The 26946-nt window shown below is 51.1% G+C and overlaps 4 protein-coding genes across 8 annotated transcripts in view; 2 read left to right on the forward strand and 2 right to left on the reverse strand.

Annotated features, from left to right (window-relative positions):
- Positions 1–600: 600 nt before the first annotated feature.
- WDR38 (WD repeat domain 38) lies at positions 601–3907 on the forward strand. Its single transcript, XM_057499023.1, has 7 exons — positions 601–1093; positions 1988–2137; positions 2449–2529; positions 2696–2839; positions 2972–3118; positions 3461–3508; positions 3614–3907. The coding sequence occupies exons 1-7, from the start codon at positions 1028–1030 to the stop codon at positions 3818–3820; spliced, it is 843 nt and encodes a 280-aa protein (XP_057355006.1). The 5' UTR covers positions 601–1027; the 3' UTR covers positions 3821–3907.
- A 130-nt stretch (positions 3908–4037) lies between these two features.
- RPL35 (ribosomal protein L35) lies at positions 4038–8497 on the reverse strand. Its single transcript, XM_036913966.2, has 4 exons — positions 8388–8497; positions 7795–7931; positions 6697–6778; positions 4038–4220 (listed from the first exon to the last, which is right to left on the reverse strand). The coding sequence occupies exons 1-4, from the start codon at positions 8388–8390 to the stop codon at positions 4071–4073; spliced, it is 372 nt and encodes a 123-aa protein (XP_036769861.1). The 5' UTR covers positions 8391–8497; the 3' UTR covers positions 4038–4070.
- A 1972-nt stretch (positions 8498–10469) lies between these two features.
- ARPC5L (actin related protein 2/3 complex subunit 5 like) lies at positions 10470–17702 on the forward strand. The gene is made up of 4 exons (XM_036913965.2): positions 10470–10707; positions 14663–14735; positions 15663–15839; positions 17158–17702. Exons 1-4 carry the CDS (start codon positions 10559–10561, stop codon positions 17218–17220), a joined length of 462 nt encoding a protein of 153 aa, XP_036769860.1. The 5' UTR covers positions 10470–10558; the 3' UTR covers positions 17221–17702.
- A 1058-nt stretch (positions 17703–18760) lies between these two features.
- The window catches only part of GOLGA1 (golgin A1), a 41846-nt gene continuing 33660 nt past the window's right edge, over positions 18761–26946 (reverse strand). For all 5 annotated transcript variants that reach the window (XM_057499022.1, XM_036913962.2, XM_036913961.2 and 2 more), the window contains 7 exons: positions 26537–26639; positions 26280–26407; positions 25774–25917; positions 22875–22934; positions 22109–22282; positions 21512–21598; positions 18761–20991 (listed from right to left, as the gene is read on the reverse strand). In XM_057499022.1, coding sequence (XP_057355005.1) covers positions 20911–20991; positions 21512–21598; positions 22109–22282; positions 22875–22934; positions 25774–25917; positions 26280–26407; positions 26537–26639 — 777 coding nt within the window. In that variant the 3' untranslated portion in view covers positions 18761–20910. The remainder of the gene's footprint in view (positions 20992–21511; positions 21599–22108; positions 22283–22874; positions 22935–25773; positions 25918–26279; positions 26408–26536; positions 26640–26946) is intronic.

The raw sequence follows: 26946 nt of genomic DNA on the forward strand, positions 1-26946 counted from the left end.
TGTGGGCCCTTCGCAAACCGGTGGGCACCGTGCACGGGTTCCCTGCCGCGTGAGAGGCAAGAGCGGTGTGTGAGGCTGGCGCGCCCCCTAGCGACCACCGTCCTGCCCCGCCGCCGGAGCTGCCCAAGGTCCCACCGGCAGCGGTCGTAGTGGGGAAGTCCTTTCTCTTGCCTGCTGCATGCCCACCTCCTCGAAGCCAACACTTCTCCGTCCGTGTCTCATTGCTTCCCGAAGACCCCACGGCAGCGGCGCGCCCCGCCCCGGCTGCCATGGAAACCGCTTGTATACAGTTTGCTCCTTCCCTTCTGCCCCACATTTTAAGTAGGGGCGCGCGGGCCAAACCAGCTCCTGCCTAGGAGGAGCCCCTCGGCGCCGGCCAGCCAGGGGTCCATGAAGAGCTGGGCCCCAGGGACGCTGGCCGTGGGGAGAGTGAAATTCTTCAGCCAGCACCGTGGAGGGGAGAGGCCAGTCGGATTCTGCCCAGACTCTGGGATCCTGGCTTTGCGTCTAGCGTGTGTTCCTAGTTCTGCATACTGGATGCTCCAGAATGGGCCCTAGGTTCTAAGCTCTGATTCCAGAGAGCGCTCAAATTCCTGGCTGACTCGTGTTCTCTTGGGCTCTGGCTTTTAAGTGAACTCAAGGCTAGAGATTTTGAACTCCTAGTCCTGGGCTTCGGCTCTATGGGTTCTGGGCACCCAGGTGCCAGGATCAGACTGTAGAAAAGGTCCAGCCTCTGGCTTCAGTGAAGGCCCTGAGCTTTACTCAGGTTGAGTAAGCCCCAGAGAGGGCTCCACACTCTTGGCTCTCTGACAGTGGAGTGGTTTCTGGGCTCTGGCTGTAGAGTGAGGCCTATATAGTCCAGTTCCTGCCTAAGGATCCTGGGGCAGTGTTTGGGGCTGGCCTGGGTCTAGAGACAGGGGTAAGCAGACAGGTGTTTCTTGCTGCAGGATGGGACTACTTTTGTGCTCATCTTTGGTCAACTCTGCCTTCTCTCCTGACGGCCAGAGGCTGTGAGCAGCCTCTGAGGATGGCTGTGTGTACGGCTGGGCAACCCAGAGCGGGCAGCTGCTGTGTAGGCTGGGTGGCCACCCAGGTGGGGACCCTCAGCCTGGATGGGGAGACAGGCGCATAGGCCTGTTTTGGCATTCTGCAAAGCCTACCACAATGACCTCTAGTGTTTGAGTTGGGCAAGACATGCAGGGCTGGGGAAGGTCAAGGAAGCAACCCAGTCTCTGGGGCCCAAGGCTCCCTGACTCTGACCTGGACTCAGATCCTACCACAAATTAGTGTTTCTTTTTGTGACTGGGTTGTTTTACTCTGCCTAATATCCTTAAGGTTCATCTGTTACTCACTTTTTTTTACTGTGACCATAGTCACATCACCTCTCTAAGCTTCTTTCTTCCTCCTTAGAAGGGGGTTAATTGCCACCCTACAGGCTGAGATAATGCAAGCAAGTGCCTAGTACCCAGTAAGGACTTAGTAGATGTAGTGTCATTGAGACCAAAATACAAACAAAAAAACATATCTAGTAATTACAAGGCAGATTAATGGCATAATAAAGTCCAGGGCTGGGGAGCTCAAAGGAGGCAGTGAACCTAGGCTGGGCTGTCAAGTTTCTGGGAAGTGCCTACATTTTGACTGTATTGATTTTCCAAACAAACTGGGAATGGTATTCCAGGCCAACATACCAAAGCTGTTATTGCGAATGTGGCTGGAGAGTTGTTTTGGGAGTAAGTAGAGGGAGGTAGGCAATGTGGCTGGAGACATTAGCAGGGGTCAGACTCCAGGGGCCAGAGGTGGTGGGTGGTGTCTTGTTCCCTGATGCCACAGACCACATGAAGTTCTGCTGCTTCTCCCCTGATGGCCGCCTCTTTGCCAGCACCTCCAGTGGCCTGTGGGATACAGCACAAACCAAGCGTCTGCAGATCCTAAAGGTAAGTGGACTGGATGTGTCTGGAAGCCAGGGGTCAGGACTGGGTTCTTTCAGGCCTTGCTGTGTCCTGTGCCACTTTGTCCCCTCCCTGACCTGGTGCCTGTAGGTCACCAGCGGAGTGTGGAGACAGCCAGCTTTAGCCCTGACTCCAAGCAGCTGGCATCAGGTGGCAGGGACAAGCACGTGATGCTCTGGGAAGTACAGGTACATGGAGTGGACAGCCAGAAAGGTTCTGTCACCCACACCTCACATCCAAGAACCCCCTGCATCTGGCTGCAGCTACCTCCCCAGCTGCGGCCGCCACCACCCCTCCTGCCTCAAACCTCTGCCCATGAGGTGCCCGATGCACTGCCTGGACAGCCCCCCTGTCAGGCCCAGGAAGCCTTCCTAGACCCTGACGTGCCACATTACCCAGGCAGCCCTGCAAGGAGGACCTGAGTCTGACCCATCTACGGCCTAGAACCTGGCACAAGGCTTCTGGACTGCCTGCCAAAGGTCAGAGCTCTCTCCTCCAGTCTGGCCAGATGCTGCACCACTTAGCAGGGCACCAAGACACCTTCCAGAGCAGTGACTTTACACCCAGCTCAGACTGCCTGGTGAGCCACACCTCTGCCCCGAGCCCATACAAACTTTCCAACTTGGGGCTGTGCAATGTTCCAGACCTTCTCTGGGTGACTCTGCTCTTATGAGCGTCCCCTCGTCTGAGCCAGGGATTCAGCAGGGCTCAGTGAAATGGTGCCTGCTTCCGGTGAACCTGACTAGCCTAGGGCCCAGGCTGGCCAGTCCATGCTCATAGCAGATGTCTGCAAGCCACTGGCTCCTGTGACCCCACCAATCTTCCACCAGGAGTTGGAGGGCAACAGTGGCAACATCAGCTGCCTGTGCCTCTCAGCCTCTGGCCTTCTGGTGAGCTGGACTATGCTGGGTACCAGGCTGGCCCCTCAGTGGCTTTAAGATTTTTGGGGGGTCATGGCCATTTGGGGGCCAAGTGAGCAAGCAGGTCCCAAGCCCATGGGCTTAGAGCTGTCTACTGTCTAGGCATCCGGCTCCTGGGACAAGACCATCCTCATCTGGAAGCCCTCAACCAGAAGCCTACTTGTCCAGCTTAAGGGCCACATCACCTGGGTGAAGAGCACAGGTTTCTCCCTCGAGCTACAGCTGGCCAGTGCTGGTTATTCCCACATGGTAGCCCCATTCCACCAGGCCTTTCCTCCAATATCCTCCCCTACTCGAGCTCTCCAGAAATGACCACATACCTAACTGCCCTAAATAGGAGGGTACCAACCACCTCTGTAGGGTACCTGCACTAAGGTCTGTCTGCACAGGCCCAAATGTTAGTGGCATCAATATTTTTTACTCAAACAGCTTCAGAGGAAAGAAAACTATTGATTGTACTCTTTATATTATGCTGAGCATGTTAAATTTATCTCAGGCAACAAAACTCAGCCCAGAGGTTAAGATTTTGGCTAGGACTCATCCTAAAGTTGATTTCAAAAATGCCCCATCCTTCTGCTTGTTTATTTCCAGGTCAAAGTCTGGGACTGCAGCACAGGAAAGTGCACTGAGACCCTGAGAGTAAGGCCTGTGACTGTGGTGCAAAGGGCAGTGGGAGGCTTGCCAGGGGAGGCTGGGGGCAGGCAGGAATGGCATCCTCAGAGCCCAGTGATGGGCTTCTGGCAGGGAGTCCTGGATGTGGCCCACGCCTGTGCCTCCACCCCAGATGGGAAACTCCTGGTGTCTGGAGCTGCTGACAAGGCAAGACACCAAATCCACCACTCAGATCACCCAGGGCCTTTTGAATGTAACATCACCACAAACAGCTCTCACACCTCACCCCCTGCCTCTCCCTGCCCAGGATGCACAGGGCCTGGAGTAATGATTGTGTGAGAGGACAGGGCAGTTCCACACCACAGACCCAAAGTAACCATCACAGAGTCCAACGGATCCTGTGGCCAGGACTGTCGTGGCTCCACACCAGCAGCTAACAGCTACAGGCAGGCCTGCTGAAAACCGTCAGACCCCTGGTAACCAAAACCAGGACGGCTGGAGCCCCTCTCCCAAGCATGGCTAGTGGGAACACCTGCGAACACAATGTGACACCAGCCCGTTTGTTTGTGTTTTATTGACGCCACAGTGCTCAGGCCTTGACAGCGTATTTCCGCAGGGGGTACAGCCGCTCCTTCCGCTGTTGCTTCTTGGTCTTTAGGTTCTCTTCGTGCTTGTTGAGCCGGCGGCGCATGGCTCGTGTTTTCTTGGGCCGCAGATCCAGGGGCTTGTATTTCTTGCCCTGGGTGGAATGCAGGGGGAGTCTGAGGACCAGGGTTTAGGAGCTACTGGAGTAGCTAAGGAAGCCACAGGGCCTGGAACTAAGGTGCTCAAGGACAGTGGGAAGACGCTGGAAGTGACTGAGGGAGGCAAGTGGCCGGGGTGGGGTAGCGAATTTGTAGACCTGAGTGTGAGAAGCTGTATGACATCCAGCCCAGAGGGGACTATCACCCATACAGACAGAGATGGCAGTGTACCTTAATTACAAGCTCATTTAATTTCCCCAAAATCAAGGTTGGGAGACTCTCCCCATGATTTTTAAGTTTCTTGACTTATAAGCTAAGAAGTGAGTGAACATACTCAGATCTCAAAGAAGCTGTGCAGAACTGGGGTTTGCAGCGAAATCAACTGACTCTAACTTGATGCTCTTTCCATGTGTTTAATTCCCAACCATGGGAACATCACACCCCAACCCAGGAAGGGGTATGTGGCACTCAAAGTCCTGGTGATAGTTTCTGCTACCTTGGTCTAGGTTTTGCATGATTGTATGTACAGGACAGAGCCTTAAGCTGATGCTTAATGAATCTGGAGGGTCTTGCCAGGTATCCCTGGTGTTCCCTGCGATAACATTCCTGCATAACAAAGGAGCGTCAGAGGGAAGCTCTGGCTTGGGCCAAGGTCATACAGCTAGCTGTAAGGGTCAAAGCTCCCTTTCCTGCCTTGGCCCTCCCACCACCTGCTCTCAGACCTCTAATTGGGCCACTATTTCTCCATCGTTGGCTCCCACCCTGGTTCCTTCCCCACCTGCTCCCTAGTGAGCAGTTCTACACTATCACACCCCCCACGGTCTCCTTTGTTCTGCAAAAGTCCCCTGGGCCTTCTTCAGCCTGAGGCTCTGCGCTGGGTGGGGCTTAGGGACAAATCAGCCCTGGTCCCTGCTCAAAGACCTCCCAGCCCAGTGGGAAAGACTGAGCAGGTAACAAGTGGCCCACTGGTGGAGAGGAGGATGGAGATTAAGGATGGTCTCACGTAAAGACTGGCAATGGCCTTGAAAGCAAACAATGTAGACACAGTTGAAAGGAGAGCATGCACAAAAAGCCTTGAAAACAGCTCAGATTCTTTCTGGGAACCGCCAACAGCTTGGAATGGTAAGCACAAGGCAGGTGAGCATGAGTTAAGTAGGGTTCAGGTCACCAACGGCCTGGGGCAGAGAACTGCAGAAAACACTAAGCAGGAGACAAGGGTAAGTTCTGCAGGGAACATAGCATGAAGTCTTTGTCCACCTATACCCCTCTAATCAGCTGGCGCAGGTCAGGGCCCTTTCAAATTTACTAAGTCCCTAGAACTCTGCTGTACAACAGTAGCCACTAGACACACAGTTTACATTAAAAATTTAGTCCTTCAGTCACCACAGCTACATAAATACTCAACAGACACATGTGGTCAGAGGTTACTGCACTGGGTTACAGATGTCTATCACTGCACCAAGTCTTCTGGACAGCGCTGATACAGAAAAGGCCTTACCTCATTTCTGGATGAATGGTGCCTGGGCTGTCTGCCTGCCACACTGCCTAGTATATTCACTGGATAGTTATATGAAAATTCTTCCAGGCCACCACCTCTGCACGGTCCCCTCAGAGCCTATGTCAGCTTCAGACCCAATCCTCAGAAAAACACTTCCACAAACGCGCACACATTCAAGGGTGGCAGCACCCCACCCCACCCCACCCCACTCCCCAACACCGTGATGGCTTTTTGATGCTTCAAGTCCTATTATTCAAACACTAATTTGGGTGTTAATATGAAACCATCTGGCAGGGCAATTAGAGCCCCAAGCCAGTCTACTTTAATTAAAAAGGTTATCCTGGGTAAGCTGGGTGGGCCTGATCCAATCAGCTAAAAGGCTTTAACACAGGCCTGAAGCTTTCCCAAGAAATCCCACCTACAATAGCAGTTTCAACCTGTGTGCTTGAGTTTCAGCCTGCCCAGGATCTTCCCTTCCTGAGAGCCAGCCCTTCTGATTTTGGACTTAGCGCACCCAATCACCCCTCCCTAAGACAGGGCTTAGACCTGGGCCCAATTACTCAATTAATTGTAGGTGACCCTGGGCAACTTAACCTAAGCCTTGCGGTCCTCATCTAGGAAACTAAGAACGTTAGGTTCTTGGCAGTAACTTGCCAGAGTAATCGTTTTAAAACATTTAAACAGTGATTCCTCAGACTGCCCCAACTCACTCAGCTACTGAGGCTGGATTCAAAATCCAAGTCTCCAGCCAAACTCCCACCACACTGTTATTTCCTGACAACTGTAGCCCCAAGGAAATGCTGTCTGCATGCCATGTTAGTACAAGATGCTAGTAAAAAGGCAAACCCATCTGCAAGCTGGGAAGGCTCTGGAAAGCCCAACTATGTCTGAGCAAAGCCCAGTCCCAGCCACCTCAGCAGGTTAACCTTTTCATTCTGCCCCAGCAGCCAAGGAAGCACCTCCACCTGACTTACCTTGTAGAATTTCCTGAGGTTCTCCTTCTGAGTCTGGTTAATGACGGTGAGAACACGGGCAATAGATTTGCGGACAACTCGGCTAGAAAACAGAGACAACGGTGAAGATGGGGAAGACAAACAGGGTTCCCAAGGCATCTCTTTCAGGGCCTGACCCAAATGTCCTAAGGCAGAGGCATTCTCCACCAGCTCATCCATATTCATCCAGGAGGTGCCTGACCCAGCCCAGGAGGAGGAGGTGCTCTAGAGGGAAGGCCTAAGAGAATCGAGAAGATAGGCATCCCAGGAATGGGGACAGGGAAGAGCCTGGAGTACCCAGTGCTTCTGAGGAGCTATGAAGCATTCAGTGAGGAGAGGTGGAGGGCAGCTCAGGAACCGTATCTGAGGGCTATGAAGACCTAACCTAAATGCTGATCTGAATGAGCTCACTGCAGGGAACCATGTGAAGGTGGGCAACCAGGGTAAGATAGGAGTCACAGGAAGGGACACTTAGGAAGAAATGAGACATTTTTGAAGTAGAAATGCTATGGGGGTGGGGAGGGGTGGATAAAGATAGGAAAAGAAGGGGAATAATTTGTATTCATGTTGGGGAATGAGGGGGGGTCACTTGATGGCTAGTGAACATGGTCTTGAGGATCCCACACACAACTTGCTTATGTGTGCCCCAACTCACCCCCCTACCCCTACCCCACCATAGGGAAGCTGTTGGTGGCCCATTCTATAGGAGGGGGGAAAAAATCAAGTGCTGCTGGGAGGTGGGAGCAGAGTCCAGTTAGGCTTTTGAAGACAGCATTTGAATGGGTCTTCAAGGACACACAGATCTTTCTATAGCCAAAGCTGAACAAGAGAACTCCAGGCCAAAATGCGGTCAAATGCAGATGAGGTCAAGCACACAGCAGTATCCCGCGCGGCTGGGCGTGAGGCAGATGAACCGAAAAGGCTGGCTGGGAAGAACGTGACATTCCAACCCAGGGGTCCACTGAATGGGCACTTAAACGGACACCTCCTTAAATCAACCTTGAAAACTAACAAATGCTCCCTCCCCATGCACACGTGTTCCCCACGTCCAGGGCTGTAGTCCCGATGCCCGACACTTACATCTTGGAGAGCTTGGAAGCCGCGCCGCCTGTCACTTTGGCGACACGCAGCTGGGACAGCTCCACTTTCAGGTCTTCCAGCTGTTTAAGCAGCTCCTCCTTCTTCTTGCCGCGAAGGTCTCGAGCCTTAATCTTGGCCTGAGCGAAAGAGTTTGGGTAAAATACCCAGCGGGGTCGTCTCCCCGACCTCCGCCGTTCACCGAGGCCTCCACCCGCCATCCTCCCCTCCACATGCGTCGTGACCAGCTCCCGAAGGGCACGCGTCTTGACCTGGGCCACAAGTGTGCTGGAGGCCCAGCACCACCCCCTAGGCCGCGCCTTGGGCAGGGTAACCGTGGCCGCGGCGAGCGCTCCCTCACCCAGGCCGGCTGCGAGGCTGGGCCGCTCGCTACCCCTATTCCGCAGACAGCAGCGCGCCGACACCTCTCCCGCAGAGGAAGAAGCCGGTAACCTGACTGTGGCGGCACTAGGCCTTTCGGCACGGCGCCCCACACGCCTGGCTGGCAGATGGGATCGCAGAGCTCACCCTAAGCTCCCCACCCCAGTCTCCGAGTCCCACAGCGCGCGGATGTCGGCCGATTCCCCGTCCCTCACCATGGCTGCTTTAGACACCGCCGCCGCCGCCGCCTGGTCCGAGAAGAAAAGGGAGGGGCTGACGTCTGCAACTACTTCCGGGTGGCGGCGGGCGCAGCCAATGGCGTCGCAGTGGGGAGCCCCGGCTCCGCCCTTCCAAGCCCCGCCCCGAGGGGCTGGAGCCCTGCCCCTGTACCCTCGTTGTCCTCCCTCATCCGAGATTAATTAGGTTCGCACCGCAACCTGAGCGGCACTCTTGGGGAAACCAAGACCCGGGGTGGGCGGCAGCTTACCGGAGATAGCATTGCGAGGCCTCCAATTCTTCCATTCAGTCATTTATTCGTTCTTTCACTCATTCATTCGGTAAACCGTTGCAGCTTGCCCAGTCTGCGCAGTTCTTGCTCTGGGCGCCAGTTTTTTGGAGGTGGAGGGGGTGAGGGTTAAGGGTTTTCAAAGATGAACTAACACGGCTCCTGCTTGGGGGGAATTTGAAGTCGAGGGGGAAGGTGAGGGGTCACACTGCTATAATTCAACCGATAGATGCTCTAGTGGAGGCAGCATGTGGCTGGGGGAAGAGTTTTCAAGGCCTTTTTTCAGTGAACCCGACCCGATTTCAAATTCTTATTCTATTGCCTGGTGCTAGCTGAGACTCTTGGCAAATCCCTTCCCTTCTCTGGGTCTCAGCTTTTTCACTTGTGAAATTGGGTATTTATGAGGATTAGGAAGATAAAATTTTAAAATTCTATCGCCCTGGCTGGAATGGAGGTTCATGGTCATAAGCAGGGACATTATTTCATTCATCAATTTATTTGGGGGCTAGTTCCTTACTTGTAAAATAGGCATGTCTAGTTCAATGTTCCTTCTGACCAGGACGTTCTGGGGATATGAATTTCTGCTCTCTTGTTGCCTGCCTGGGTCACAGCGATTTCTTCTAAGGTATGGAGTTGAAAGGCAGGTAGATTTTGCCTGTTTCCAGGACCCCCGAGAATTTTATTCATCACCTATTTCCCACTGTAGGAGTCTGAATCTTTAGAACCCAAGATTAGGTAGCATCATAGTATGGCAACATTTTTTGGATCTGTGACAGAGTTCAGTGAATATTCAAAACAATAAAAATGAGTCATATTTCATTAACTACTGACCTTTATTAAGAAGAGTACTATTATATGAAAACAAAAACCCAGTTTAGTCTAAGGCTAAAGCCCATTACCAGAACGCCTCAAGCAACAGCCCTGACACCTAATCCTGGCACCTCAGAGTCGTCAGTCCTTGACTCTGATTTACCTCCCCTCACCTTCATCTTTATTCATCCCAGACTCCGGGGACTTGTCTACCAGGATTTGTCTCTCCAACCAGAGCCGAATGCTCAGCCCCCTGGACCTCGCCTTACGCCAGCATGGTGGCTACGAGGTCATCTTTCTTTCCCCATCCCCCATATGCCAGGGACAAGATGACCGCTACACACGAGGGGCCGCCGCACCCTCAAGTCCAAATGTCTTGTCTGCACACTGGATACACTTTACTGAAACATTTTTAAATTCTCCCAGTCCGTTAACTATAGGATCACTGTGTACAATACAGAGGCAGCCTCCTTCCGAGCTCAGTGTGGTAACGTTCCAAGCTCCTAAGATCCGAGACGCAGGCTCCCCCTGCACTCGTCCCTCCCGGAGCCGAAGAACATGTACTCATTCCTCAGGCCTCAGCTCGAAGGTTTCTTCCCAAGAAATCTGCCGGGCACTCGAAAGGCAGAGCCGGGCGCCTTCTTCTGGGGGGCCCGTGCCCTCAGTGATGACCCCCGGAGTCCGCGGCTGTGCCCGCGCCGGCCCCGGGCTCCTCGGATGCAGGAGGGAAAGCCGAAAAACGAGCGCAGTTATGGTGCCACGATGCTGAGCCCGTGTGGGGAAGGCACTCCTGCTCCTCAGACGGGAACACTGAGGGTCCTTGGAGATGGTAGGTAGGCATGGAGTGGGAGTGGGAGTGGGAGAGGGGACCACCAGAAAATCTCGCGGGTTTCCAGCCTCTCCCCCGTCAGGCTCCGCCTCGCGGAGCACTTCCGGTTCCGGCGTGGTCCGGAAGTGGGCGGGCGGCGGCTGCGCGCGGAGGAGGTGGAGGAGGTGCCGGGCGGCCGCTTCCCGCCCCCGAGCCGGTGCTGAGCGGAGTGGAGCCGGCTGAGCGGGTGCCGAGCCCCCGCCATGGCCCGGAACACGCTGTCCTCGCGCTTCCGTCGGGTGGACATCGATGAGTTTGATGAGAACAAATTCGTGGATGAGCAGGAGGAGGCGGCGGCGGCGGCGGCCGAGCCAGGCCCGGACCCTAGCGAGGTGGACGGGCTCCTGCGGCAATATCCTTACCTGGCTTTCCTCATCCCCGGCTTCGGTCTCTCAGGCCGGCCTCCCCATTCCTCTTACTCCCGGCCCCTTCAGGTCAGTCTCCCGCTTCCTTTCCGATCCTGCTTCCCCTGACCAGGGTTTCCTCAGTCCGGGTGTCCCCCCTTGCCCCGACCCGGCCTCCCCTCTCCCCGTGTCCCCGGCCGCGGGCCCCGGAACCTCCCTCAGCAGCGCAGCCCCACGCGGCCCTAGCCCCTGGTGGACCGGCTCGCTCCGAGGCTCCAGGAGCATGCCGGACGCGCCTCCGCCCCTCACGCCCCTCACTCTCGCGCAAGGCCTCTTCTTTCTTCTCCTGGCGCCCCTGTCTCCTCAGGTTGTCTGTGAGCGCCCCATCACTCCATCCCTCCCTTGCAGGAAATGGGGCCATTCCTGGGCTTGATTCGCGGGAGGGGCCGAGGTGAGCCACCGCTGAGTGACTGAGCAGCCAGGGCGGCTCCCGGGCACAATCCACTCGAGCCGGATTGCAGCACCACATGAAAATAGGTGGGCGGACGGCTGCGTGGAAGAAAGGACCCAAGTGGGAGCGAAGGCTGCAGCCTTAGCCCAAACCGCAGATTGGAGATTATGCATCTCGGTGCATCTCCCACCCCAGAACCAACCTGACCCTCTACCTTAATGCCATTCTTTCTCCCCTGTTCTGTTTCCTACTAACATCTTGGGCTTTGGACCTTGATGGTCTCAGCCATGTTCAACAAGTGAGTTTTGGCCTCCCTCCCCCCAATAGCCTTCCTGCTCAGGAAAACAGTTGGAAAAACTAGTAGTTCAGAGCTAAGAAAAACCAGACAGCATAAAATGAAATATAGAAAGAGAGCCCACAACTGGAAATGACTATTCTTGTGGTCACAGAAAACAAGCATTTAGAAAACAAGATTAAAAATAGAGGTGATTGTCACAGCTTGCTTGGTCCTTTAGCAGTTTGAGTACAGGAAGCTGACTTATTCTCACAGGAAGAATTTTTCTTTATTCAAATGGTATTACAGGAAATGCTGCCCCTCCCCTGCACTTGCCAGGGCTCATGCTGTATATAAATCAGGTTCTGGGTGTTTAATCAGTTGACTCAGCTTGGGTTGGGAAGTCAGACGCATTGACTGCCTTTGGGAGGAGTCCTCCAGTGGTACTCCTCTGTGCTTTAAAACAGAAACCTTAAGACTTTGAACAAGAATGTGTTTTAAAAGGTGGGGATTCAAACTTGTATTCCTGCCCCACCAGAATCACCCCCGACTGGTCAAATGGAGTCATTGAGAAGGTTGGTTCTGCAGCCAGGTGCAGGATCTGGCTTATGAACAGGCAGTGCCAGAAGGGCCCAGGGGTCAGGCCTGTGGCTCAGAACCATCCACAGAAGGGGAGAACAAGGTCTGGTCATCTGCTGTCTTGGTCTTGGCGCTGCAGGGACTTGCTGAAGGTCATCTTTTGGCACACCCCTAACTAGTGAGAGCCTCCTTGAGGCTGCTTGGAGGCCTACATTTAGCACTTCCAGGGGATGGTGGTTTCTGCACTAATGGCAGTGTCAGAAACCTTGTTAGCACAGAGAGTGTATCTCTTGGGATTGGGGAAAAGGGACCTTAGCCGACCATAACTGAAATCCTGGCAAATGGAGGGAGGAAGGGAGGGGGAAGGAACTATTTACTGAGTCTGTCATGTGCTAAGGGATTTAGATTAGATCATTGAATTTAAACTTCCTAACAGGTTTCTAGTAGCCTTAGGACAGAGGTGAGGAGTAGGGATGGGGTTGATTGATTGTAGTGGGGTAATGTAGAGAGGAGGCAGACATATTGCTTGTATAGGGAAGCAAGTCAGTGGAAAATTACGCGGATGAATTGGAAAGAATGTGGGTTGTGCATCCATGCAGACCCGGCTCTGTCATGCTGTAGCTGTGTGACCTTGAGTAGGTCACATACCCTCTCTGAACCTCAGCAGCATCCTCTGTTAAAAGGAGAGCCATGCTGACCTTCCAGGTTCCACAGGAGCATCACTGGACCATATCTTAAAAGGCTTCAGCATAGTGCTGGGTACACAGCAAGTGTCCTGGACATATAGCTTGAGTCTGTGGCTAGAGTAGCAGGGGACTGAAAAAGCTTGGCTTTCGAGTCAGCCATACTTGAATTTAAAGGCTAGCTGGACAGCTTAGCTCTGTGATCTTGGGCAGGTCATTTCTTTCCTCGTAGCTACAAATTTCAGTGCCTTTAAAGTGAGACTGATTCTTCTCCCTATCTAAGTTCCTTTTCTTCCTCACTAAAGTGCCTCTGGTCCTTTGGGGCAGGGATTTGTCCAGAGCAGTGGTTTTGAGTGGTCTTGCACTCTCTCTTCCCCCTGAGGAAATTGGGCAATGTCTGGAGACATTTTGATTGTCAACTTGGGGAATGCTACTGCGATATAGTGGGTAGAGGCTGGGATGCTGGTAAATACAGTACACAGGACAGAGCCCCACATCAACCATCTGGTCTAAAATGTAAGTAGTGCCAGGATTGACAAACCCTGACCTAGAGGAGACGAGGGGCCAGGCAGGGTTCCCCATCTCCACAGCTTGTTCTCTCGGAAGGCCCAAAGCCAGCTGATGTAGAGGCCAGCCTGGTACATGGTGTGCCCTCTGTGTCCCCCAGATCTCCCAGCTCTGAAGGCCCCTCACCCATCAGCACCTCTAGTGAATGCTTGATTGGTAGACTGGCATGTGGAGAGGTTACTAAAGCAGTGTCACCCTCCCCTTCCTGGTCCATCTTCTGAGTGATACTGTTGACCAAACATGCTGGTTAGTGGAGAGTGCCAGGCTGCATTTCCTTGTAAGCCTCTGGGACTCTGCTTATTGCTCTGGGACACCAAATTAGAAAAGAGTTCTGAGGTAGAAGTTATTAGTGGCTGGTATCAACTGGGCTTCTCCTGACTGGGAAAAGGACTTCCAAAGCTGATCCATACAGGGAGCTGGGTCAGAGCCCAGCAGGGGCTAGGGATCGGCAGGAGTGGCTCCCCGGGCGGCATGGGCCCAGCTGTCAAGATGGAGCCCACACTGGGGAAGAAAGGACTCAGCTTTGCTCTGGAGGCTTTGTCTGTTCACACGTGGGTATCGCTGCATGAACAGGAGTAGAGACCTGATTGGGCAGAAGCCATTTCTTGTTCTATTTTTGAAGCTTTTTGGCTGAAGCCAGTATTTCAGGTGAGGAAATGAAAGTTGGCTGATGTAATTCAGTTTAAAATAGGTGTCACCTTTGGGGACCTAGCCCAGATTGTAATTTTCTTCTGAGTGCTGGGGATTCAGAACTCAGCAAAGAGTACGTCAGGATTGCAACTAAAGTTTGTAGAATTGGCAGGGGATGATGAGCTCATTTTGTTGACAAAAGGTTCTAGACTAAAAGCTCCCTTCTTGCAGCAGTTGGGAACCTTGCTCACCTGATCAGGTTTTAGAAGATAGATGTTTTAGCACATCATCTCAACTTTTTAAAATAGTTTAATTGATACAAAGCATTGGATCAAGAGGAGATTACCATTCGTGCTTTTGCTCTTTTGAGAATGATAACTTCACATGTTGTTAGGGTACAGGAAGGCAGGTACAGTGCCCAGGGCTGAGCAGGTGCAAGTGAGCTCAGTCAGTTTGCTGCAAGTTACCTGTGGGGGCAGTTGCTTTGTTACCACCTTCCGGGGCAGCAGTGATCCAGCCTGCTTTGCAGGGGGAGGCTTAAGGGGCACAGAAGGCAGGACTTGCAGGATTGGCAGGGGTGCCCACCACCTCCCATGTGTCTCAGGAAAACTACAGGCTACCCTCTAAACAAGCAGTGCCCACCTGCAAGCTGTAGTGGGAGGTGGGTGGACGTGGGTACTAAGCCATCTGAGTACTCTCTTGAGCTGATTTTTAAATTAGTCATGAATAAAAGCGTGGACCTGCTTGAGCCCAGCCATCCTTAACTGGTGGTGATGCACAGGGGACATGCTTCGGGCATTTCATGCAGCCTTGCGGAACTCGCCTGTCAACACCAAGAATCAAGCTGTGAAGGTAAAGAGGGTCACGCTGCAGCTCTGCTGGGTGGTGGGACCATGGCTGTGGTTGTCTGTGTCCCCAGCTGAACGTGAGCTCTCTGGGGCTCTGGACCGTGTCTGTTTCATCTCCGTGTCATCAGTGACTCTCTACCAAGGGAGTGTCTGCTGGGCAGTGCTTCCCTGGAAGCCACCTAGCATTCCTGCCATCAAAGCTGTCAGTGTTTGTAATAGAAGCTCCCCGAGGCTCTTCTCCTCAGGGCCTTACGGGTGTGAAGTGAGCTGGACCTTGCTCATTAGCAAACAAGTAAGCTTGCCAGGTGGGGTTTACAGTGGCTACGCTTTATAGGCTATTCAATAAGCCTCACTTGCATAATGATTTTCAGTGCTTCTAAGAGTTCCTGCCTGAAAAAGAAGGTAGAATTGTGCTTGCTGCCTCCCTTAGGCTGTCTAAAGTTTCCGTGCTGATGCTGTCTAAAGTTTGGTCCAGGGAAAGGGGTCTCTGAAGCAGGGTCTTTGCAATTTTGTGGCAGCATCTTGATGTAATCACAACCGCACTTCTGTAAGGTGGAGGGAGCGGCCTCTCTGTTCGTGGGTGTGAAAGCGAGGGAAGCTGCAGCCAAGTAAACCTGCTTTTCTAAAAAACAGATCTCCACGGTTGTGATCCTACAGAGTCTAAGGCCTTGCTGGTGTTACCACAAATAGTGATGCTTCTCCCTTGGAAAACACTTATTTCTTCCAAAATGAATGGAAAAGCTTAGTTGGCATAAAAAGGGATATGTTGAAATTTAAATCAAATAATTTCAGCCTTTTTTTTTTTTTTAACCCTTCTAGTGTTAGAAATTGGGCAGTGTTTCTAATGAGTTCTGACCCCTTGTTCTGGTTTGGTATTTGTGTGCCTTCACTGTGGCTCTGGGCCTCATTCCCTTTCTCTTTTCCTCTGTAGGAACGAGCCCAGGGTGTGGTGCTGAAAGTACTTACAAATTTTAAGAGCAGTGAAATTGAGCAGGCTGTGCAGTCACTGGACAGAAATGGCATTGACTTGCTAATGAAGTACATTTATAAAGGGTTTGAGAAGCCCACAGAAAATAGCAGCGCAGTGTTACTCCAGTGGCATGAAAAGGTATGTGAACACATTGCCCACTCAGGCAGCACACTGACTCACTCCAACCCCAGGGTTCAAATCAACAGGCCAGATTTTCCAGAACATAGGACAGTCTGATAGGCATATGAGAATAAGGGGCCACGCTTAAAGCAACTTGGGACACCTGATCACTTACCTCTCCCAAGGAAGCAGCTGGTAGAGGTTTGCGATGCGATCTCTAGTAATCACAGTTGCTTTAGTTCTCAATTTATGCCAGGCAGGTCATGGGGCAGGTGAGTTGGCACAGCAGGGTAGATGGGTAGTCCCAGGTGGGAGGAAGGCAGGCTTGCTGGTGGCTGGGGCTTCATAATATTTTCTTTGCATTGATGGAAGTGGTGGTCAGGGGGTCTTAGGAATGCAGGCTGAGCCATCTGGCCAGCTTTTTGGGCTTCCTGCTCCGGCCTCAGCCTCATCAGGCCAGGGCAGGAAGTGGCAGAAACCTTGACCATCACTGAATAGGGCCTTCATCCACCTGAAGCAGAAAAGGCTGTGCGTGTACTTTGCTTGGGTTGGTACAGGAGCAAAGCCACCTGTCTAGCCCGTGTCTTGCCTGGGTGCCAGTGTCCTCTTGCACTGTAGAGCTGCAGGAAGCCTGTCCACCATTACAAGAAACTAAGCTATTTCTAATACGTCCTGTGGTTTTAATGGAGTGGTTCTCTTGCTGAGGGGTCAGTCACTTGGCAGCCTTGGTGCTGGGCTCCAGTGCCGGCCTTTGGTCCTGCTGGTGGGTATGCTCTGCCTGCTCAGCTGGAAGGTGAGCTCCTGGGCTTCGTAGATGGGGGTGGCTGTGGTACTGGGGGAGCTGAGCGAGCCCTCTGCATGATATGAAGGCCAGGCCCTTTGGTTCCTTTAAGGCGACATGGTGCTCTGCTCTATTGGAACTTCTAATGAGGACTCCTGGAGGCAGCTGTAATGGGCTTGCATCTACTTAAGTGCTGAGGGCAATGTTGGCAGGCCGGAAACAAAAGGGAAAGCTTGTTAAAGGGAAAATTGGGTGGCGGGGGCCTTCTGCTGTGTGTGTGTGCTTGGTAACAATGTTCTCAAGCCCAGCGCTGCTGCCTCCAGAGCTGGCAGCCCTTTAGGACCCTTGGCTCCAGGATGGGGCTCCATCCCTAGAATGTGACCGCTGTTGCTGCCTTGCAGGAATCTTTTTTCAGAGGGTCTGTGGCACGTTGGGACCTGGGTCTGGGACACGTTGGGACCTGGGTCTGGGAATGCATGATTCCATCTACCCTACAAGCTAGGTTCCCTTTGGCCAACAGATCTCATTTGATGTTTCCTTTTCCTGCCCCCACAGGCATTAGCAGTAGGAGGACTAGGCTCCATTATAAGAGTTCTTACAGCAAGAAAGACTGTTTAAAAAAAAAAGACTCATGTTACCTTGAGAAGAAGTTTGGATGCACGGGCTGGTGAAGAAGGTATTGACAACAGACCATCTTCCTAGGAACTCCCCAACTATTTCAGGACATGCATCCTCTGAAGTGTATTTTATATTCAAGGTGGAGGGAGAAATCGTCTTGCTGTTTCCTAAGTCCTTTGCAGGATCCGATAGTCTATGCCTTTGTCTGTGAGTACTGCAGAGCTGACATTGTGACTGTCTCCCGGAGAGGCTGGCCAGCGCTGGTCAGCAGCACAGGCCTGTGTGCACTGCCTGTTTAAAAGGGGGGGATGATTTGGGCAGGTGCAGATCTAAGGGCTGTGGTCAGGGGGAGAGCTTGGTGTTTTTGAAGTGGAAAACCCTCGAGGGTTTGTACAGATATCCCACCCTCCCAGAGAAGGCAGGCTCTCTTGGATTCATTGTAAAGTGCCTGCTGCATCAATAAAGCTCTTGGCTTATTAGTACATACTTTGTGGTGCATTTCCTGTATGTAAAAAAAATGGGCAATGAATGGGATGGTAATGAATAAGAGCTTGACTATTCTAGAAACTGGATGTGGAGGGTGGTAGATGAGTGTCCCTGTCCCCGGGCGCCAGCATGGGAACCTAGCCCTCCGGCCACAGCAGGGCCTCAGGCTTGGGCTGCAGCTGCTGGCCGCTATGGAGAGATGTTTTGTCGAATAACTTTGTTTCTAACTCCTTTGATTTGCATGTAATTTTGGCACTTATTTAATAAAGTGCCAGACATTCAGTAATTGACCTGGGCTTTAAAAGTCTCTCCTGTTTGTGTGACTGCACTTGTGGGGTATTTGGAGAGTGGGCCTCAGACACCTGCTGACTCTGGGTCTGGCTGTTTTAACATGACATGGGCAATTCTTTAATTCTTTAAAGGATTAAAAGCAAAAAACAGGTAGCAGTCAGCCTGTAGAAATAAAAGGAACATTTTTTTGCCTATGATGACCAGTAACAGTGAGCCTCTCTGAAGAGCAAAAATGCAATTTTTTCCTTCTTGGCACATATGACTACAGTTAGCTTTCTGTTAAAGGTTAAGGACCCTGTTCATACTCTTGAAGCTCTTCCCAGTCATTCGAGCCTTGGGACAGACTTTGACCAAAGTGACACAACCTTCCCTACTGCTCTGCAGAACCCCCATCATTCCTGAGCGGTAGGACCAGGCTGCTGGCTTCGTTAAGTTATATGTAATTATATGTATTTACTCACCCAAAACCCAGATCTGGGGAGGTTCTTTCTGAAAGACAAAAATTCTATAGTCTGTCCTTTCCCCTTTTTTAAATTATTAGATTACTGGCTTACAACTTGGGAACAGCCAGATGGAAAGATGCATGGGGCAAGGTATGGAGAAAGGGCAGGGCTTCCAGGCTCTGAGTGCGCCACTCCTTACAGCTCCACGTTTCAACCGGAGGCTCCATTCTATAGTCCTTGAAGTATTAAATAGACATAATGTACTAAATCTAACAAGCCAGAGATCGACATACCGACTATACCAAATAAAACCCATGCAGTTGCATCTGGATTAAAGAACTTTAATCAAAAAGTATGTGACACCACAAATGAATTTTCTACAGTAGTTTAGATAATAGAATTCCTATTTACAACATGAGAGATTAAGATCAATGCTCATATAAAGGGCTATATATACTGTCTCTATCACAGAACGTTTTGTACAAGTAAAAGTGCATTAAATCACTTATTCCATTCTTCCTCTTAAAGCTGAAAGAAACTCAACATGCAGGAGTTAAGCCTAATCAGAATGGATCCTCCCTAAGCAAATACAGACTTAGTGATGAGCTCCAAACTACACCTAAAGCTGCCGAGGGATGGGGTGATGTGGGGAAGGGAATGGGTGAGACCAGCTCAGGGGCTGGCGGGCCTCAGAGGAGCTGGCGGGGCTCCCAAGCTGTGATGCCTCTGGCAAGCCCTGAACCACCACATCTTAGGGACTGACTCCGTCCTGGCACAGCCGGCAAAGCTACCCCTCATCAGAATTACAGAAGGGACTCGTGTTTTGCGTTCCCACCAGGTAAATGGGAAATGTCATTCTAAACCCCAGACATCCGTAGGGAGGAGCCCCGGGGGGAGATACATAATGGAGAACAGGTCACTTGGATGGCAGCCCAAACTGGGTGAAAGGCCATGCTGCCCTTGCTTGGTACTTCCATGTCCATGGGAACGTAGTAGGCTTACTCTAAATCCCCGCTTCTTTTTAGATATATATTTTAACCCTAAGCATTTTTGAGAAATGTAACCTTACATCATTGGATAACTGGTAATAAATTTAGGAGTCCCAGTTACTCAGTTTTTTGTTTAACCAGTGAAACTTTCATTACACTATAAATCAGGAAGCAGTTTCCCTTTAGATTTGAATTTGTGGCTTATCCAGGGCAAGCATGTTCCCTTTTCCTTAATAATACAAGTTTTTATCAGTCACTACCAGAGCTATTTGCATCTGCATTGCTCTCAAGTACTGCAGCCAGCTGGGCGCTATATATGACTGTAGTGTTGTCTTAAATATTTGGGGGTAGAACGAGGGCGAGAGTGGTGGCTCTAAGGCACACCACCTCCAATGTTTTGGTCAAGGCTTGGGGGGAAGGCCAGCTGCTGCTTCCTTTGAATACAGCAGACTGTCCTTAACAGTAGGAAACGTGATTAGCATTTGCTCAGTATGACAACACAGAATTACGAGCAAAACAAATGAAGTACCACCACTGCTTCAAAGGGAAGCAGATGCCACAGAAGGCTAGTGAAAGTACAAAGGGACAGGAATCCCAATCTTAGAAATAATTTCCTAGTGATGCTCTGATTTTCCTTTAAGAATACCAGTTAATGGATTTTATAATACAGAAGCTGTATTTATAATAGCGGAGAAGTTTAGCTATAAAAAAATAGTTTAAAATGGTTTACCAGCAACCTATCCGAGACAAGTACATTCATTAAAAAGGCAATTGAGTGTATTTGGTACTAAGGATCTTTTTATACACTTGTTAGTTTTCTTCAGTAAAATGAGATACTGTCAGAAAGTTGCATATTCATTAATCCACATGGGCTCCAGAAGACCTTAAAGATGTGTACATCTAAAGTTCTAGGTGGTTTGAGAAACAAGGTAAAATAATGTTTTCTGGAGAGGAAGGGTCAAAAAGCCTCTTCTAACTCATCTGAACCCAAACACGCAAACAGGGAAGGGCATTTTAAAAAGCCACCCTTGCCGAGTCGGCTCCCTGCGGTGGCAGCAGGCGGCGTGGCCTGCTGGGCACCGTTTCAAAGGGCTGTCTGTATGCCAGCGTCATCACTACATGACGGCTCAGTTGCCTCCTCTCTGATGGATGCTGATGGCTTCAGCTTTAAGTGATAACATTAAAAGTTAGAGGATTCAGGTGCATCGCAGCTGGCAGAGCTGGTATTTTAGCAGCGCTGTGGAAATGGGGGTAATGCCAGGACCTTCCCATTTGGTGACCAGAGTGACATAGGATCAGCTACCTCCTGAGGTTCACGTCAGTCTGCAGGGAAGCATGCCTTAACTCTTGTAAACAATGTTGAGTCGCTTGTACAAAATACTGCAGTTACAGTGATTAAAAACCCACCCAGACTGGTGTGTCAGTGTTCTTTTCACAGAAAAATTGCCAGCCCGTGGAGCCCCACCGCTGGGGAGCTCCACCTAGGACCATGGTATCCGAGGGCTGGAGATGGATGGCCGGATGCTGCCCTTGGGAGCTGGCTTCGACCCAAACCACGACATCTGTGTTGAAACAGAAAAGGCTCTTGAGATGAGAAGTAGGAGCAGGGGCAGAGGAGGCTGGAAGAGGCCCGAGCCGCTGCTAGCAGAGACGCGAAGACAACGGCTGCAGAACCAGTCTGCAGGGAGGAAAGCCCACTCACTCAAGTGTGGCAGGGCAACTGGGGAAAAACCAGCTGCTGAGAACAAGGTAATGCAACTGTGGGTAATTCTTCCTTCAAATCTTTTTCTGTTATATCATTTATGCAGGTACTTTCTGAATATTTTTCTTTTCTAATTTTTATAACATCTGGGTGCTGGACCCAGATGAGGACCCATGAATGAAGCGATATCAATGAATGTGCTTTAGAAAATACAAGGCCTACTGGTCAGGTCAGCACGGACCTGCATGTCTTCAGGAACTACTGCCTGAGTTCATCATCCAAAGCATCTTCTGAGCCGCTAATGCAGTTGGGAGCCAGTCTCTGCCAGTGCAGGTAACTAAGGTGTTTTAGAAGCAGGACAGCAGAGCAGGGAACCCTACCTTATACTCCAGGGTTTCTTTGAGCATGTTCTCTTCCTCTTGCGAAAAGTTCAGCAACACCGACACAGCTTTTATAAGATGAAAAGCCTGAAACAAAGTTTGGCTGCCATGGGCCTTGGTGGAGGGGAGAGGGGGTGTGAGGTGGTGGGGGGACAGTCAGGGATAAACAGCAACACTTCCTCGTTCTGCTCCCCACTTGGTTAGGAAGGACCACGTGGAGGGTGAAGTCAGCATTCTGAGATCTGACAGGTTCTTTCTCTCCCCTTCCTCCCGTTTTTACATCGGGGACCAGCAAGATCGCCCAGGACATCCACAGTGGCTACGCAGGATGTTGGGCAGATCCAGTGCCCTGGACTCTGGCCTCGGCATCCCGCCCACCTCCCCCAGGAGCTAGTTCCCCACTTGACGCTCCCTACTTGCTGCTCAGTCAGGTCAATTCCAGCTGGAGAAAGGACTAAGTCTCCATGCCAGTGGTAACATTGGAATGTGGGAGAGGAAAAAAGAAAGGGACTTGGTGGGAAGCCATGCAGGTCTCAGACAAATAAGCCAGACCCTGGGGTGGAACTCAACTCAAAAAGCAACTCAGAAGCCCTTTACCTCAGATTCGCGACAGGACATGAATTTTAAAACCACATGTTTAAGGTACTCGAAGTTGACCTCACGGGCATCGGTAGTTAGGTCAGCATTATTCGTGACAGCAGGGGCCAGGTTTGGCATCTCAGGGCCAGGCTTCTCTCGGACTTCACAAAACTCATTATCGGGTCTGATTTTCTGAAAAACCAATGGAAAGATGTTACATCAAGCCCTTCAAGAGAGGTCTGAAAATCACCTGGGAGATTCATCTGGCCCAAGCTATGATCACCTGCTGGTTCCCTTCCATACCTTGCGCATAGCAGGGCAAAAAGGCCCCGCTGGGAAAGAAGCACAAGTGTCTGAAGGTGGCTCAGTCCCTCCAGCTGGGGTAGACAGCTGAAAAGGGGAGAAGTCATCTGGGGAAGTTCAGACATTTCCTTAATCCACGTCAGGACACACCAGGGACAGGGAGCACCCCAGCCAGGGCAGAGGTGCTGTGTCCTCCTGTGGTCAGGTCTGCCACTGTCCCATTCACATGTGCGGACATCCCTTCAATGACCTCTCAGACAACATTTAGGCTCGGAGAAGGCAGGCACATGCCCGAGGTCATGCAGCCACTTTTCAGAGGCATGTAGAAGCTGGCAAAGCCACTATCCCACCAGCCGACATCTGACTTCCCAGAGACCACTGCAGTCCACTAGGGGAAGGACAGCATTGTCAGGCAGCAAGGGACTCCAGAAGGATGGGAGGGCTGGGAGGGTACAGGCAGTGGAAGGAGAGGGACACTTACCAGTTCCTTCTGCAGAGTCTTTCTGAGTTCCAGCATCCTCTGCTGCATCTGCTTTATGGTCTGAAACAAATCCCCCACCCCGCAAAAAACAATTCATTAAACACATTTCACCATCTTTAAGGTGCAAAGGACAACAGAGCAGACACCCTTTTAGGCCCCCACGCCCCCGTCAGAAGTCCCTGCCTTGTCGCCTGAGAGCTGCTGCCTCGGGCTCTCTCCCTCACGTGCCGCTACTTCGCACACTTGCTCTCCAGGCCCAGCAGCGGCACTGGAGCGGTCAGAACCCCTCTGCGGTGCACGTGAATGTCGCAGTGCCGCCCTTCCCTCCCCATGGGCTCAGTCCTCAGGACTGCTTTCTCGCTTGCCTCTGTAAACAGCACAGCTGGAAACATCCCTGTACAGTATATTCTGTCCTTCAAAATTATTTTTATGTGTTACGCTCCCCAAGCAGGATACTTAGGCCAAAATTTATGTTTTTCATCATCACCACTGCCTTCTGGAAAAGAACTGGCAATACTTATTTTGAACAGTATAGAAGTTCATGGTTTTTCTGTACAATCCACCAACACTGGGTTTGATATCTTTAACTTATTTTATTTTTAGTCTAGTAAGTATTATGAGCCTTCAGTGTACTTTGTTATACATTCCAATAATTGCTAGAAAGGCTGAAACTTTGTTTTCCCAATGAAAATAATTTACTGTACAATCAGCTATACAGGAAAAAATTTAAATAAGAATCTCTCCAAAATCTGAAACTGTAGTATCAAAATGAGTTTCTCCTATGGACTTGTCTCTGTCACCATTCTTGCATTGAGTAGCTGGAATTTTGAATGGTATTTTTCACTTATTGGAGTTTTCACAGCTTTCCACAATTTTCCTAGTTGTAAATGTGACAGTAACTCTAGGAGCACCATGCCTTGTGTAGCTGAGTTTCTGTTTTTGAGCAGAGCTGTAACAGCCTTTATTTTCTTCAGAGAAGTAGCCCCACAGTGTGTCTAGAGGAGGGAGGCGCCTGGGTCAGGGGACCAGCTCCTGTCAGGCACATGGAACGGCCTCCAACACAACCCATTTTATAAAACAGTAATGAGTTGTTTTCATCTGTATTCTCTTGCTTGACCAGGAAGCTGGGCATTCTCCAAAAAATACATCTGATATTTTATTTTATGACTTGACTTTCTAGGTTTTTGGCTCATTCATTAATTCATCCAACAAATACTGATTATGTGCCTACTATGTGCCAGACACTGTTGTACAGGCTGGGGGAACAGAGATAAACAAAACAAAAAAACAATGTCTCCCCTCAAGAGGGAAATGTCAATACCCAACATACGGTGTATCAGAGGTAGTAAGAGGTGTGGGACAAAAGAGCAGGGTACAGGGAGAGGGAGTTCTGGTGGTGAGGGCTGACAAGGGGTAGCAGGGAGGCCTTACTTGACGAATGACCCCATGAAGGGAGTGAGGGTAATTCGGCAAAGAACCTTGCAACAGACGGCTCAGCATGTGCAAAGGCCCCGAGGTGGGAGGCTGCTTGGTATTCACAGAAAGGCAAAGCCAGTGTAGCCGAGAGAGAATGCTGGGAAAGCAGAGTGACTGGTGAGAAGGGCAACAATGGGCCAGGCCACACACAGCTTTGCAGGCCACTGAAGGATTTTGGCCTTTATAGAGAGACAGGATGTTGTCGGAGGGCTGGAACAGAGCAGTGACAGGGAAACCAGTTAGAAGCCCAACACCATTCTCTAGGGAAGAGGATGGTCACCTGGCCTGCGGTGGTGGTAGAGTGGGGATGAAATGGAGCTCATTCTGGTTATAGTTTGAAGGGAGAGCCAAAAGGATTTGCTAATGGTTAGGATGTTGGTTGTGGAAAAAATAAGGGTGTTGAGGATGACACCAAAGTTTTTGCCATTTACTAAAGAGGAAAGATGGCAGTAGGCACTAGGGAGCATGGTGAACCTCAAGTGTGGTTTTGGATGTTCTAAGTTTCAGATGCCTTTCAGACACTCACTCATGTGGAGATACAGAGCAGATGGGACATGTGGTCTAGAGCTCATGGAAGCTTTGTGGGCCTGAGAGAATGATGTGGGGGCCAAGCCAGCGGCATACAGTACAGGGGAGATTGCCAAGGGAGCAAGTGCAATTCAGAGATGAGGTCCAAGGGCTGTACCCTGGGGGACACAATGCTTGTGCACTTTTCTGTATTTTGTATTTCACACTAAGAGGTTAAATGTGTGAGAGAAAGAAAGAGAGAGAATGAACACTTTTCCTTTTGTTAAACACCTAAAACAACCCGTGCCCTCCCACCCCCGAAAGTTCACAATTTGGGGACAGAATTTCAGGCCAGAGCAATAACTAGCCAGCACACAACTTCACAGGGCATTTGAAAACCAGGACCAAGTGAGACTCTGCCTTTATGGGTGCACAGACCTGGCTGGATGCATGGAATCAGGACATTTATTAAGCCTCTACCAAGTACCAGAAATTTTACAGGACAGCTGACAAACACGTCCATTTCATTTCCCACCTCCCCAGCTCAAAAACAATCACTTAAAAGCAGGTATTTCTGTCATTTCACAGCTACAGAAAGGAAGTGAGAGGTAAGGTGACTGGTCCAATATGACCCAGATGGTGACAGCAGAATTGGTTGGGAACACCTAGACTTACTGCTGCTTAAGCTCCTATTCTCTGGACATTCTCTTGGGTGGGGAGGGCGACAACTGGCAGGTGTGAGAGGCAGGCATGGCAGGATGAGGCCCAGGAAGAAGCCCTACCGATGAGAGGCCATCTCTCCCCCTAGAGATGTGCAGGGGCATCAGCAAAACTCTCCAAGAAGGGACTGAATGGTTTGAGGCACAGGACGGGGTAAGAGTAGAGACACAAACAGCTGAGTAAAGAACATTCTCACCTTATTTTTCTCCAGAAGTTGCTGCTCCAGGTCCTGTTTTTCCTTCTGTAATTGCCCGAGATCCATGGCCCCCACCTCACCATTTGGGATTCCCTCCACAGCCTGAAGCTGGTACGCAGGGTCCTGAATAGCCTGGGAGGTTACCTACAGCAAGTGACGGTGGCAAGTTGAGAGCAAGGAATGTAATGTCAAGCTAAGCCACAGGTCTGTGGGGAAGGGGACCAGACTCATGCCAAAGGCGCAGACTGGTGTGTTCCAACAAGTAGCTGACCAGGAACCAAACTTCTACTATGGAGATCCCCCCCTGGGCCTTCCAGAGCGACAATAAGCAATCCAGGCGATGAGTCTGCTGGGAAGGGCTTTCACCCTGAACCCTGACAGGGGCTGCCTCGCCCACTGGGCTCCTCAGGGCTCACAGCCTCCTAGTTAGTCAGTTAAGCAGCCTCACTTTTATATTTCATCCTGGCCAACTGCACATGGACTTGGTGGGCTAAGATGGGTCTTACGTGAGGCTCACTGACGGAGAGCAGGTCCTCCCGAGCAGCGGCCACATCGGACTCCACAGCCCGCAAGCTCCTCAGGGCCTCCAGCTCACTGTGCAGCTGGTGCGTCTGCAGCAGGGCACAGTCATGACCTAGGCCAGGCAGCAGGTAGGTGAGGACCACGAGCCTGGTGGCTCCCTGCTGCCCCATGACTGGGCCACCTCAGGGCATGAGTGCTGGTAGGAACAGGTGAGAAGGCTGGGCCTGGGGCAGACCCTCACCTTTCTTCAGCTGGAGAATTTCCTGCTCCTTCTGGAGAATAACTTCAGTTTTTTCCTGCAGACTCTGCTCCTTTTCATCTATTATGGCTGTCAGGTTAGCAGTCTTACAGAGGGAAAGCAGAATGAGAGAAGGCTGGTAGAGCAACCCCATCTCTCCTAAAGGAATCTCCATTTTTCTACTACCCAGAGTCTCCAGTGAATCCCTCCACAAATGTTTCCCTGAAGTCCACAGCCTAAAACAGACCCCAAGCTAACCTCTGCTCCTATAAGTACACAAATCAGGTCTCTTTGGCAGGGGCCCTGCATGCAGGAAATCACCCTCCCTGCCCCTCTGGCCATGGTGGGCCTACCAGAGACGTGGCTGTTCCACCCAGCCTACCAACAAGCTATTATAACTGTAACTTCCATGT

The sequence above is a fragment of the Manis pentadactyla genome, chromosome 3 (genome assembly GCF_030020395.1).
Source record: "Manis pentadactyla isolate mManPen7 chromosome 3, mManPen7.hap1, whole genome shotgun sequence".
Lineage (NCBI taxonomy): Eukaryota > Metazoa > Chordata > Mammalia > Pholidota > Manidae > Manis > Manis pentadactyla.

Bases quoted from the DNA above. Each gene is read 5' to 3' on its own strand.
- WDR38 (XM_057499023.1), top strand. From the start codon at position 1,028: ATGGCTGTGTGTACGGCTGGGCAACCCAGAGCGGGCAGCTGCTGTGTA. The intron at 1,094-1,987 runs GTGGGGACCCTC...GGGTTCTTTCAG, and splicing joins TAGGCTGGGTGGCCACCCAG to GCCTTGCTGTGTCCTGTGCC. The intron at 2,840-2,971 runs GTGAGCTGGACT...TCTACTGTCTAG, and splicing joins TCTCAGCCTCTGGCCTTCTG to GCATCCGGCTCCTGGGACAA.
- RPL35 (XM_036913966.2), bottom strand. The intron at 6,779-7,794 runs GTAAGTGTCGGG...TCTGTTTTCTAG, and splicing joins GCTTCCAAGCTCTCCAAGAT to CCGAGTTGTCCGCAAATCTA. The intron at 4,221-6,696 runs GTAAGTCAGGTG...CATTCCACCCAG, and splicing joins ACCTCAGGAAATTCTACAAG to GGCAAGAAATACAAGCCCCT.
- ARPC5L (XM_036913965.2), top strand. From the start codon at position 10,559: ATGGCCCGGAACACGCTGTCCTCGCGCTTCCGTCGGGTGGACATCGAT. The intron at 14,736-15,662 runs GTAAAGAGGGTC...TTTCCTCTGTAG, and splicing joins CCAAGAATCAAGCTGTGAAG to GAACGAGCCCAGGGTGTGGT. The intron at 15,840-17,157 runs GTATGTGAACAC...CTGCCCCCACAG, and splicing joins TACTCCAGTGGCATGAAAAG to GCATTAGCAGTAGGAGGACT.